Below are 14,087 nucleotides of genomic sequence, written 5' to 3' on the forward strand. Positions count from 1 at the left end.
TTGATTCTCCATGAAAGAGCACATCCTGAGTACGCGTTGTATCGAGTTTCTTTCTAAAAAGAGTACTAGTAATGCAGTGAAGATGGAAAACACACAAATTATATACAGATTAAAAAAATAGAGGAGGGAAATGAAATATAAATAGGAGAAAAAAAAATGAATCACTAAAGTAGGTGTGACACTCTTACTATTCTGAGAGTCAATAATGTGAAGGCTGAGCCCCCCTCCTAATAAAACAAGCAATGAATGAGCATTAATTGAGGAGACATCTGGAATCCTCAGCTCTCTTGTATCTATCTAGAAGGTGGTTTGTAACTCACTTGCTACACCTTCTCCTCCTGAAGTATCCCTGTGCCACAGGTGGCATGAACCAGAGAGGGTTTGAAGTGAGGCATCTCTTCCTAAGGATATATGTGGAGGAAATAGGTTCTTACAGGAGGACTAGCTCTTTCCTGCTCTTCTGCCACTCTGCAGTAGCCTTCACTGTGAAAAAAGTCTAACGTACTCTGGATGGGTTTTAGGCTGTTGAGTCACTTGTAAGGACAGCGGTTAGTAACTCCTTGATTTTGTCAGTAAGTCTAGTGGTTATTTAACGGTTCAAGCTTCGTTATAAATCAATAAGTTTCGTATGGGAAAAATGTGGCCACATGGAGCACATTGACTTAACTGAGTTGCAGAAATCACTATCTGTACAATAATTGTCCACTAGCCCTCCCAAGGTGAGTCTGCAGGTTCACTTAGGAGGCCACTTTACTGTTAGCTGAGTTGGAGATGGGATCCCAAGACAGAGATGGTCATCTAGCATTATTTCAAAGTATACAGGGTTGAAAGTTGCTTCTCAACCTCTGTTCAAAAAAATATTGAGTTATGGTTGAGGTAGAAAAATTGTGAAGTTCTGCTTTTGACAAATTAAGCTTAAATCTTCTTTTTTTTTTCAGTAATCACTGTTGGGTGACACACCTTGTATCAGATTATGCATGCCTTTTAAAATCCTGGTCTCTTGAAGGCAGGCAGATATTATCTACACCCTTGCAGTGTTGACAGCCAATCATCTGTCTTTGAAGGAGTTAATTTCTCTGTATATTCATATGCTTGGCTCATCACCAGGTGAAAGTGGAAATGTTCTCTCCTTGTGCATTCAAAATCCTCACTGAAGTTTGCTCATGTTTTTTCAGCATTCACAGAACAATACTTTTGTCCACAAAGCCACAGTTACTTATGCTCTTCCTTTTCTGTGATGTTCCTTGAATTGCTTTTGAATTCTCATGACTTTGGTGTTTGGTGTTATCTGGGTCTTGTATGACTTTATTTCTGTATTGTAAGCAGTGACAGCATACAAAATTGCAGCAGAGCTGGGAAACAAAACAGTTTTCCAGTGTAATTCTCCAAGTTCAGTTTGTCCTGAGGCACATGGTAGAGGAGAAAGGAGGAGACCAGATCCTTTATTTTGGAATACATCAGGTTTTTTATACTCTCCTCTGAGATGGCTCAGTTCCCCATCTGTGGAACCAAGATGATAAATCTTCTTTTCTCCTGTGTTTTGTTTTGCATTTCAGAGCTTTGGGAGCAGAGTGTGCTAGCTGTAATATGCTTATAGAGAATGTGTATCTCTACACCATCTTTAAGTCTTATAATATGGATAAACACTGATAGTGCTTTGCTCTCCCACAGGTTGCAGGCCATTTTTTCAAAGGATGATAGATACCAATTTTCTCATAAAGGTAGGAAATTGAGAGAAAGGGAGATTGCTTGCACCTGCTCCAGCCAAGTTGTGGACCTGTTTCTTTTTCTTCTGGTTTAAAACTCACAGGAAGGGAGTATTGAGGTACAAATTGAGAGACTCACTGATGAGTCTGGCACATGACAAAACTTTGTGTGATCAGTTTTCCTTTTCAGTTTTCCTTTCAGAGCTCTCTTCCAGTTCACATACACTTTCGCAGGAAATCCAAAAAGCATTAAATAAATTAAAGCAAATCATAGAACCTTAAGCAGGAAGAACTTTGAACCTTAAGCTGTGTTTGTGCCAGTGACCACTTACAGGTACCTCTAAGGGACAGTCCACTTTACACTATCTTGCATTATTTGTTTGAGGCTCTCTGGGCAGAAGGAGCTGTGTTCAGGAACACCGGTTACATCGAGTAACCCTGACGCCATGACATGTCTTGCAGCTTAATTTCCAGTTATTGAATTGTGACTGGTGCTTTCCCACTGCAGGTTTACAGGTATTATCTCTAGCTTAGCGAAGTAATGGATGATTAGCACTTCTGGTGTCTTTACTGAAAGTCAGGTCCACTTGTGCAAACCTGCGGGGAAAAACCTTTAGGGTTCCTGGTGTGCGTGAGAGCTGTATGCCCTTGGGTGTGAGTTTTGCCCCATTCTTTGCTCATTTAGCCAAGACCAGCAGCGATGGTCTGTACACATTCCTTTATGGCACAGTAGAAGTAAGTAAGCGTTATAGGAATATTTGCAATCTTTAAACTTTTTTTTTCCAAATAGCTTCTAATTAAATTACTTAGCTTTTTCTTTCTTGCTTACGTATCGCTCATGGTCAATTACTGTCCTAAATGGCTGCACATCTCTATGCTAGACCGGCCACCTTCATGAGCTCCCGTCCATCTGATGGAGAAATTATCCACCAGGAAAAAGCACTAAAGCTTCCTTACAGGTCCCAAAATAAAACTATTTATGCTAGCAAGACTATTTCCCTTCACAGGCCCTTTGCCTGAACCCTGATCAGATGAGCAGCCAGTCATGCAAGAGGCTTTCTCTCCTTTCGCAGTTCTGCGCCAGTGTCTGAGCAGGGGGGGAACTGGGAGATAATGGGTTTGAGAGCTCCCCGACTTGGCAGATAGCAGGAATGAGTCACTGCAGCTCTTGACTGAAAAACGTAGGATCTGTTTAGAATACTTTGCTGCGGGCTAGACAGGAACTGACATTTGAGAAGAGAGAAAACCATGGCAGAGGTGGGAGAGTTGGAAGCATGTTGCCGTAGAGAGTTTCCACAATTGGTTTTACAGTTCTGCCAGTGTAAGTGAGCTCTGGAATAAAAATGTCACTGTGAACATTATTTTCCAGCATTCTTATTTCATATTAGCATGACCTGATATTGGATTTATAAACGTAGGAAATCAAGAGCAAAGGGAGAAGAAATCATATTGATCCAAAAAGACTGAGTTTGCATAGGACAATAGTTAAATTCCGATGAATGCTGCTTTTATAAAGATGGTGGTGTGTGAAAACCCCCGAAGTTTGCTTGGAGAGATTTTGGCTGTAATAACTTAATCAAAATTAAACTTCCTGAAGCAAAGCATTCCAATGTGCTTCTTATGTTTTCCTTGCCCTTCGAGTGGTCTTCTTGTACATCAGCCAAGACTTGCGATGGAACGTTTAGCAGCAAGTCTGTTCTCTAAATGACTGGGCAAACGCTTCTTTCTGCCAGCCTGGCCCTGCTCCTTCAGTGATTCCTCTTTCTTAGGGAAAGGAGATTTTTAATTTTTTTTTATTCCTCTGTTATATGGATATATGTAAGGAGTGGTGCTTCCTAGTTTGGATGAAACCTTACAAATAATTACGTGGTGATTTGGTTGCGAACCCAAGTGTACTGATGCAATAATACTCAGTTTCTGTAAGGAAAGAGAATGAAACTGAAGTTTGAATAATGTTTTATTTTTACTAACATAACTAAAGCAGAATATTTTCATTATATTGGTATCTCCTGTTTTGCTTACTGCCTTTACTATGAGTGTTGTTAGCATTAGGAAATCCTTGATAACATTTTCCTTTGTTGCCTTCGAATATTGTTAAATATTCAATTAGCATATCACTTTTGTAAGAATTTAGTGTGGAACAAATGGTGTTGGAATTCTCCTCCTACTGATGGTTGTGTAATATGGGTATAACTCAGTTAATGTAAATATACCAATGCAGACTTTGGCTCTGTATTCAGAACAGTTAGAAATACACCTATAAAAATTAACCTTATATTAAGAATAACTTCCGTCTCCACAGATAAAACTGACTGTGGTGACTTTTCAATTTTTAGATAGATATTTGTAACATTGAGCAACAATGTCTGAATTTAATTTCAGTATTCCAGTAAAATACCTGTAGGGAGACAGTTGCCTTCCCAGACTATTTCCCATAGGTAACTCTACTGAAAATAACCAGAAAATTGCTCTACTTGCCATCAGTCTTCCAGATCTCTTAATTTACAATACAGTTTCAGAAGGGCTGCAGATGAGAAATATTTCTTTAAATTTAGTTATGAAAATATTAAACATTTTCACTTGGTTTTCATTTCTGTTTTGTAGCAATGAAAAGACTTTTACATGCACGGCTGAATTCCCTGAATTAATTTCATTATGTACGTCAATCAATTTCAGATCACTTTATTGTGTATTGTCTAAAGTCTGCACAGAGGCCACATCTTTACTAAAAATCCTGATGAGATTACTTAAAGTACTTTATTTTCCCATAGAGCTGCTGTTTATCTCTAGTTGTTTCCCATCCGTAGCAAAACAAGCCTGGATGGGGGGGGCTTTTCCGTTGGGGAAGGAAACAGATAACGAATTCACTAGGAAGACTTTTGGTTGGGACAGTATTGACTGTGTGAGTGGGGGTGGGTTGGGAGAATGTTACTTTTTGAACTTACATTTCAGATCTCTATACTGAATTTCCTGTTTGAATGTTGGCTGCAAGCCAACTACAGATTTTTAGCATTTTAAAAGAACTCTCATAGTCGCTTTTTTTACTTCTGTGATAGTTTGATTTTGGGTTTGGTTTTTTCCCAGATGCTCCTTGATTCGCATTCCTCCTTTTTATTAGTACCTTGATAGTGCAGTTGAAGAATTCTACATGCTGTTTTTTTCTGGGTCAGTAGAAAGTCTGTACTGGGAGTTATAATCCTCCTCTTTACAGCTTGTCATAGCTGCCAGGAAGAGGGAGAAGAAGGAAAATAGAGCAGCCGGACTGTTGTTCAGAATTCACAACCCACGCTTGTGGAGCAAAACTGCGGACAGGGAGGGGAAATTTTTCACCCCCCTTTACTACGTACCCCTTAAACATTGACAAGGAATGATTTAGCTGCAACAACTCACAAGCCTGAATAAGCTGCTTGTAGGAGCTCAACTGTGTTTATCAAAGTGAGATAGATTCCCAAAGTGTGATTGCTATAGGACTTATGTAAATGATTAATCAATTAACACCTTTTCCTGTGTCAGCTTGGCACGAGAGAGTGGTTACAGTGCAAGGCAAATGTGAAGCTTCTGTAATGGTTGTGTGCTCTTCGTTGGAGTACCAGCCCAAAAGCTGCAGGTGTACGGTTGCTTTGGTTTATAATGCCACAGCGACTTTAGTGGCCTTTGAGTCTTCAGTTGTACATTGTTGAGTACAATAAAAATTTCCTTCCAAGGATTTTGGTAGAACGTAACATCTCTTAGAATTAAACAAGTTATGGGTAGCAAAGCTCCTCAGGGGTAATAAAGCCCTCTTGTCCTTCACTTCAGCACTGAATTACAATGGCTGTCCACTTGTGGTGTTCTTTGAGTTTGTCAGCCCTCTTAGTCTTTAACTTGATAAGGGTGAGAGATGTAGTCAGTGTAAGGCAGTGAATTCTACTTTACGATGGTTGGAAACCTTCAAAGAGAGATGCAGAGCACTGTTTTAACAAGTTTAGGTCTACTGACAGTGAACCCTCTTTTCTTGATTACCTTTTGGAGGTTTCCTTAGAAATGATGCCAGTCCTTGAACTGAAGGTTAAAAAGCATTCCCTATGAATTAGACATAATTCCAGTTGGGCAACTGTTTAAATAAGGATAAACGTGCAGGATTTCACACTGAAAGCCAGCTGCAAACATTGCTTGGCACCTCGGATTCAGAGGCAACCGGAGTCAATGAAAGACCCGCTTTTGAGCGCAGTAGACTTCATTATCAGACACAGGTAGGAGCTCTGGTCAGCCTGAGCGAAAACAACTTGTGCAGAGAGAAGCAGTCATTGAGAAGTGATCCTCCTGGAAGTTTCAAGGGACATCTTTTGTCTTTAAGGATGAGCTGCTTCCAAGTGCTCTGTCCATCTCTGGATGCATCAAAGGGTAAGAGTTGCATGACTGTGGATCTAGCTAGGCAATTCAGTTTGAAATTTTTTAGGAGACATCTTCCCGTATATATAATATGCATGTTCATAAGCAATAAACTGAGTATTTGAGTTGAAGAACTTTTCCTTTCACAGGCTTCTTTCTGCATGATTTCTAGCACTGTGTCTGTCGTAAAATATGTCCCTTATACTTGCATATCCAAATGATATTTAGAAATATGGTAACAAATGTATTACCAGATAATCAGAATACGTGCCCTTGACATCGAAATGCTACAACAAATCGCTTGCTACTCATATCAGTATTTAGACATGAAGAATATACGCAGATCTTCTTCCTGCTGCAGTTATACTTGTTGAAGAGTTCAACACACTTCTTGTGAGCTACCGCCCTTCCCAGTTTGCTGGTTCAGCTGTTCACGTGAACCATTTCAGGCAAAATAAGTGGGATAGGCTTCCATATTTTAAGATCTTTGCAAATGCAGTTCATTTTGCAAACGTGCGAAAACAAGACCACTTTTTTGTGAGGTTTGCAGTCCACAAAAAGAACATGCAAGTTTGGCACTGAGGTGAAATAAAAATGAGAAATAATGGAAACAAATCAAGCAGTCAAGTTCTCTCTTTTTGTTATGATTTTTAGGTTATTTACAGTGTCTCATTTATTTGCTTCCTTTTCAGGAAGTATTAGGTTTACAGCTCCATAGATTTCATCTTAGAACAGATCTAGCTTGAGGGTGTCATGAAGGAAAAAGGTGGAAGGAAGTAATACAGAAATCAGGATCACATTGCTGTCGTGAATATCTTTAGCTGTATTCTCCAATGGCTGCTTTCCCAGTCTGTTCTGCAGTAAGATCTTCCGGATATCAACCAATTTAAAGTTGTAGTACCCAGAAAGAAGAGAGAAGGTAAATGGTCTAACAACTGTTTGATTTAGGTTTAGTAGCACAGAAATGAGAGTGTGCGTGAACTCAGATTTCCTGCAATGCGTTAGGGGTCTGGAGTGAAACACATCATCAGCAGAAAAACAGAGTAGGAAAAGCTGGAATGCAATGCTTGAAATTTGAGAGTGAGATTGCAATGTATTTGGCTCTAAATGACGGGCTCGGTAGCAACACAAAACTTTTTAATCTTCAGGATATTATGTACTGAAGTAATTTAATGCTGAAAATGCATCAGCAAGAATATTAGTCGTTATGATTCAGGTTTATTCCAGTCTTGGACTGTCAGAAACTAGGATGAGATCTAACGTAAGGGATATTTTATCCCGGACCTTCCCCATTATGTTTCTAACATTTCACTCCGAAGTCTCTGATAATTACCATTGTACAAGACGGGAGACTTGGCCAGACTCCCGTAAGGTCTGATCCAGTCTGGCAGGTTACTGCTTGGAGTAGTTTAATATTCTCTGAAGTGCTCTTTATTCCCTGTCCTCTTGGTATGGATTTCCCTTTCCAACTGCTCTTTGTCAGTTCTCTTATTCATCCTATATTCAGCACATTGAGTTTGTAACTGTTCATTGGAAAAAAACAGAAACCCCAAAACCCTCTAGAGGGAAATTTCTGAGCGTTGACACAAAATTCCACATACAACGCTGGTTCCATTTTCACCACAAGCTTTTTCCAAAGCAAACAGCTCGCTTTCCTGTTAGCTGGGAGGTGTGAGGTTGCAGAGCTTTGGAGCTGTGTGAATCCCGTTGCTGTCCCAGGAGCAATGCTGTTTCCTCTCTTCTTTCCTTCCTCTTTGCTTCCTGGGGCTTTATTTTCTGTCAAAGGTCCATCCTTTTTGAATGACCGTCAAATGCTTGTGCAGGTGGCAGAAGTGAAAAAGTGATGGAGCCTGGAGTCATCGCAGGCTCTGGTGGGATCAGAGATGGTTGATTTGAACTTGTGATAGGGTTTGGAAGATAATACTTTTACACTTCATTTTCTAAATCAAAAAGGACTTTTGTCAGACCGCGGGAAACTGTAATGAAACCCACACATAATGTTTTAGTGGGTAAACTCTGACTAAAAATAAGTAAATTGTAGGTTGACTTTGTGATTCTGAGCCATATGCTCAAGCCTTCCTCCATAATATTAGATTTCATTCTACTGGTGACCACTGCAGTTGTCTTCAGCACTTGTTGGCATATTGCAGGATGAAAGTTAGAGATCAAACAGAAGTTGGAATTAGGGGGCACATGAATCAAGATTATTTTTTCTCAAATTGCTGACAGGGTGAGCAATTGCAGAACAATTCTCTAGACCATTTGGATTTTGAAATGGGAAAACCAGGAGGTGAGTGCTTGTGTTTTCCGTAACATATTTGAAAGTGTAATAAATAGAAATTACCCAACCAGTATTCAAGAAATAGTTAATAAGATCTAAGTATTTACATTCTTAAATATTGTTTGCTCTTTTCACACAAATGATCTGTCTGGCCTAAAATACATTGGCTTCAACCCTTAAAATGAAGTAGGGGAGAGCTTCAGAGTGATTTCTCTTGGGCTGTTTTGTGTGGGCAAAATGCTTTTAAAGCAAGCAAGCGTTGTATCCACCGTTCTGATGGTTTTGCCTAATATTGCTACTTCACTTCGAAAATAGATGAGAGGTTTCCATCTGGGAGCGGAGGCTCAGAGGCTGAGTATTACCTGTGGCTCATGGGATAAGGGGCGGCCACTCTCCTCCCCTTCAATGAAGAACTCTTGGTCTGCAGATGTAGCAGCAATCCTTCATCAGAGCAACAGAAATGCTGACTTGCTCACAATTTGCACATGTGTTTTGTGTGATGTCAAAGACATTTCAGCCATAATGTATAAAATGCTGTCGCCTGGGCCCAGTCTGGGGAATTTGGTGGACGGGGCTTATTTTTGTGGCCGGTTTGAGTGGCTCAACATTACAGAGCACACGTTGGGTTCTGTGAAAGAGGAAAGAGCCTCTTTTGTCAGCGCAAGCTGACTCTGAACCACCTGTCCTGTGAGCGCAGGCCCTTATTACCCAGGAGGGGAGCAGTTGACGTACTGCTGCCCTGGAAAACTAGGGAGGTCTCCAAGAAATCTATTTTATATTGGGGATAATGGCAGATATGATGACTCCTCTTTTTCCGAAAGTATACATTCCAGAAGACTTCAGCTGGTTGTTCTGGATATCAGGAAGGAATTTGTTTAAACATAAAACTTTCATGAAGATAATGAGATGTCAAGTGAATATCATGTTACCGACTGCAAGGCAGAAAACCATCTGATGATGGCAAAGGAGAGTGTGGCGTAACTGCAGAGGAGGATGGGGAAGGGGGCAGGGAAAGCCACCAAAGTTATCGCGTTATTTCTGCAGATGGGAGACCTTTGATTCATATAGTCAGTGTCTGTCTTCGTAACTGTCAGGAGCTGCCAGATCCATCTCCTCACACCTTTTGAACACAGGCAGGCAGATGAACTCCTTGATTCAACAGCTTCTTCAGCCATTCTCATTAGTGTTTTGTTAATCATTCTGACTCTGGCTTTCCTCTCCTCTCCCCTCCCAGCACTGGGGATTTCAAGGTTCAGCTTGCATAACAGGTAATAGCAGGCATTTCCTTCTCCTGTGTCGGGATATCCTGGCGCCCTTCAGTCTCTCTCTGACTGTGTTTAAAACAGACTCCAGCACAGGAAAAAAAAAAAAAAAGGAAAAAAAACCCCACCAGTCTAAAATTAGCAGCCTTGATAGAAGAAAGGCACACGGCTGTCCACTGTGCTGTTTGTCAATGAAACAACACATCTAAACAGGGCCAGAATGCATTTCCTCTCTGGGAAAAACAGACGTCGAGTTCTGGGGGGATGGGAGGGAGTGAGAGTAAAGCAGGCATCTCGCCGATCATCAGGGAGAACTGTCCAGAAGGTGTCCAGAGTCACACAGACCATGGTGTACCTGAAGAGGCTGTAGGGAGGTCCTGTTATGGCAAGACTGTACATCTGTCTCTTGGTAGCACTGACTGATGCTTGAGGGTCTCGCTGCACCTGGAAGCTGGCTCAGATGCTTTGAGAGTAGCAGGCTCCTCCTCTTGTTTGGATTTCAGGTTCATCGTCCTTTATTGCCGTGAGGACCACATGTAAATGACCTCGGCTAGATTCTGATCTTGCAGCAGTGTAAACCTGAGGTCTTGGTAGGTTTATACCATTCTAAATATTCTGAGTTTTTAAATTTGAAATTAAAATTTAAAATAAAATGGTGATACTTTTATTATAACCTGTTTAAATTAATATGTTTTTAATCCAATCTTGTAAGCAGCCTGAATGTTAAACTCCATTAATGACAGTTTCATGCATGGATATTTTATAGGGTTGGACTCTCGGTGTAATGAATACTGAGCGACTTATTTTATGTAGTAAAGAAAGGCATTATTGCAAAATGTTTACAGTTTATTGCCACTGCTGTCAATATGGAATTGTGATAAAACCATTTCCTCCTTTCCTCATTCTGTATACAGTCTGTGTCCATGAGAATTACTGTGGGAATTTTATTTATAGCAGTCAGTGTTATGAATTGACTTCAGCTTTCTTTGCTAGATTGCAGATGTATCTGTCTATCAAAATCCAGCTGATGGTCATTGAGTAAAATTCAGTTAGCTGAAAGCAAATAATGATGTTTCAGCAAGACTTCAAAAATTAGCTCAGCCATTCTGCTCTACTTTCAAACAGTTCCTTTGGTATATTTTGTCCTGCTAAATTGTGGGATTACATTGCATCCACTTTATTTCTTTCATGTTTGCCTTCCTGGTTTCATAGGAAATTATAAAGGCTTGTTTTTCTTGGTTGGCAGAAGACTCATTCTGATATATCCAAGATAAAAGCTTCTATTCATGTACTGCAGAATCTCATGGGGAGAGATTTTCAGAGACAATAAGCTTACTATTAGATTTAGGCCTTTTTGCTATTTTTTGTCACTTGAAAGGTTTGTAAAGTGAGAAACTCTTTTCCACATGGATTTAATAGAGACTAAGTATTTTTCCATGAGTAAAAAGAAGTGGACTTACTGGCGAGTTGGAACACGGCAGCAATGGCCTCCTCCCACCATTGGGTATCCTGAGAAATGATAGGGAGCTCCATCAGGCCCAGGACGAAGATGAGCTGGCCAGCAGTCAGAGCAACAGTGGCGATGAGGTTACAAGCACGCATCATGTCAAACTGCACTAGGGAAACATAAGACGTAAGCATAAAGTTAAAATGATAGAAAACTGGGAAAGAGAAAATCCTGGCTGAGCAGGTATGTAAAATTTGTCAGTCCATAGAAAATGATTCTCAGACGTTATTCCTGCTCCCAGCAGTCCCTTGCTCTAACTGCATTCCCTGTGGTCTAATTAAGAAAAGATTTTTCTTTAGGATGTGTATTGAATCTTTCCTTTAGTTACACAGCAACAGCATAACTGTTGCTTTGGTGCAAAACAATATTGTATGAAAAAAGCAGCTCATTTCCAAGGATGGCCCGCTGGAGGTGCTTGACTTTTGCCCTGCAAAGATTCTGCCTATAATTAACAGCCAGAATTGTTTGGGGCAGGAATGGTGTTTGTTTTGCATTTTTGTGACGCTGACTGAAATGGAACCTTAGTTCATAAATAAGTTTTCAAGGCTCTAAAATAATAATCATCCCAAAGACAAATCTGTAACACGCTGAATTTCTTTTTCACCTAGTCCACCTAAATTGCCCTAGAAAACATCCTGTGGACTAATGCTAACATCTTACTGGTTTAAGGGAGTGTCCTGGTTTCAGCAGGGATAGAGTTAACTTTCTTCCTAGCAGTGGGTATAGTGCTGTGTTTTGGGTTTAGGATGAGAATAGTGTTGATAACACACTGATGTTTTGTTTAGGATGAGAATAGTGTTGATAACACGCTGATGTTTTTAGTTGCTGCCGATGTTTTTAGTTGTTGCTGAGCAATGAGGGCTTTTCAGCCTCTCACACTGCCCTGCCAATGGGAAGGCTGGGGGCACCCAAGAAGCTGGGAGGGGACTCGGCCAGGACAGCTGACCCAAACTGCCCAAAGGGATATTCCATATCGTATGATGTCATGTTCTGTATGTAACTGGGGAGTGGGCTGGGAGGCAGTTTGGCTCGGGAACTAGCTGAGCATCAGCTTCAGGTGGTGAGCAATTGCACTGTGCATCACTTCTTTTGTAATTATTATTATTCCTTTTCTGTCCTATTAAACGGTCTTTGTCTAAACAAGTTTTACCTTTTTTTTTTTTCCCTTTTTTGATTCTCTCTCCCATCCCACTGAGTGTGGGAGTGAGCAAATGGCTGCTGGCCAGGTTAAACCATGACAGGGAGCTTTTAATGGAGGATTCTTAACTTTTCCTTCTTTTAACATTTATGATGCACTGGAAAGACCCTTGTATTTCCATCTGTGTAACGAGGGAAACAGTTACAATGAAGACTTCAATGCTTGGCAGTTCTGAATGAGGTGTTATTTCATCATTTGCAAGCATAAGTAAAAAGTTACATTTAAAAAAAAAAAATTAGTTCACATATATATTAGTGGATGTTGTTGTGGGAGTCTACTATCAACCGCCCAGCCAGGACAACGACACCAATGAATTATTCTATGAGGAATTAAGGGATATCTCTAGATCGACTGCCTTTGTCCTTATGAGTGATTTTAAATTCCTAGACATCAGCTGGGAATATCATACAGTGGACACAAACAGGTCCAGGAAATTTCTGAAGCACGTTGAAGTTAACTTCTTGGTGCAGGTACTGAGGGAGCCGACTAGGAGAGGTGCCCTCCTAGATTTGTAGTTTGTGGGCAAAGTGGTGATTGGTGGCTGCATTGGTCACAGTGACTACGAAGTAGTTGAGTTTCAATTTGTTGGCAATGGGAGAAAAACTGCCAGCAGAACTTCAACGCTGGATGTGAGGAGAGCAGATCTCAGGCTGCTGGAGCAGCTAGTCGGTGAGGTCCCCTGGGAATCTGCTTTTGAAGGTATTGGGGCCCATGAATGCTGGTCACTTTTTAAGAGCCATCTCTTAAGAGCACAGGAGCAGGCAATTCCAAAGTGTTGGAAGTCATGCAAGTGGGGCGGAAGGCCGCTTGGCTGAGCTGGGATCTTCTTCTAGAACTTAAGCAGAAAAGGAAAGCGTATGGACATCGGAAGCAAGGACAGGCGACACGGGAGGACTACAGGGATGCTGTTTGCCACTGTAAGGAGAAAATGTGTGTGGCCAAAGCGTGATTAGAGTTCAAGCCGGCCAGCACTGTGAAGGGCAACAAAAGGGCTTTTTAAAATATGTTAAGAGCAAAAGGAGGACCAGAGATAAGATTAGTCTGTTACTTGATGAGGCTGGTCACCTCACAAATAGGGACGTAGACAAAGCGGAGACATTTAATGCCTTCTTTGCCTCTGTCTTTAATGCCAAGGATAGACCCTGGGCCCCCCGGAGCCCTGTGTTGGAAGACCATGACTGGGGGGGTGATAAACTCCCAGCTGACCCTGAACTTGTTCGAGACTTGCTGCTCTGGCTGGATGTGCATAAATCTACGGGGCCTGATGGGATTCATCCCAGGGTACTGAAAAGAGCTGGCCGATGTTATCGCAGGACCTCTCTCCATTATTTCCAATGGTCTTGGGGGTCTGGAGAGGTCCCAGTCGACTGGAAGCTGGCAAATGTTGTCACAATTTTCAAGCAGGGTAAGAAGGACGACCCTGGTAATTACAGGCTTGTCAGTCTCACTTCAGTGCCTGGTAAAATTATGGAGAAGGTTATTCTGGGAGTTACTGAAAAACACTTGAGAGAGAACGCAGTCATTGGTGATAGCCAGCACGGGTTCACGAGGGGAAACTCCTGCTTAACCAACTTAACATTTATGACCAGGTCAGCCATCTGGCTGACCAAGGGAAGTCAGTAGATGGGGTGGTTTTGGATTTTAGCAAAGCTTTTGATACTGCCTCTCACAGTGTCCTTCTGGACAAACTGCCGGCACGCGGCCAGACAGGCCCATCATACGTTGGGCGAGCAGTTGGCTGACGGGTCGGGCTCAAAGAGTT

The 14,087-nt window shown here is 41.3% G+C and overlaps 2 protein-coding genes across 5 annotated transcripts in view; one reads left to right on the forward strand and one right to left on the reverse strand.

The window, feature by feature from the left end:
- The window catches only part of IFT140 (intraflagellar transport 140), a 97,109-nt gene that overhangs the window by 45,906 nt on the left and 37,116 nt on the right, over positions 1-14,087 (forward strand). The gene's annotated exons all lie outside the window — the stretch shown is intronic.
- TMEM204 (transmembrane protein 204) overlaps positions 1-14,087 on the reverse strand; it is a 32,806-nt gene that overhangs the window by 3,655 nt on the left and 15,064 nt on the right. Inside the window, exon 2 of the mRNA XM_075767289.1 lies at positions 11,081-11,236. Within this exon, the coding sequence (XP_075623404.1) occupies positions 11,081-11,236 (156 nt within the window). The remainder of the gene's footprint in view (positions 1-11,080; positions 11,237-14,087) is intronic.

Source organism: Balearica regulorum, chromosome 15 (assembly GCF_011004875.1).
Source record: "Balearica regulorum gibbericeps isolate bBalReg1 chromosome 15, bBalReg1.pri, whole genome shotgun sequence".
Taxonomy (NCBI): Eukaryota; Metazoa; Chordata; class Aves; order Gruiformes; family Gruidae; genus Balearica; species Balearica regulorum.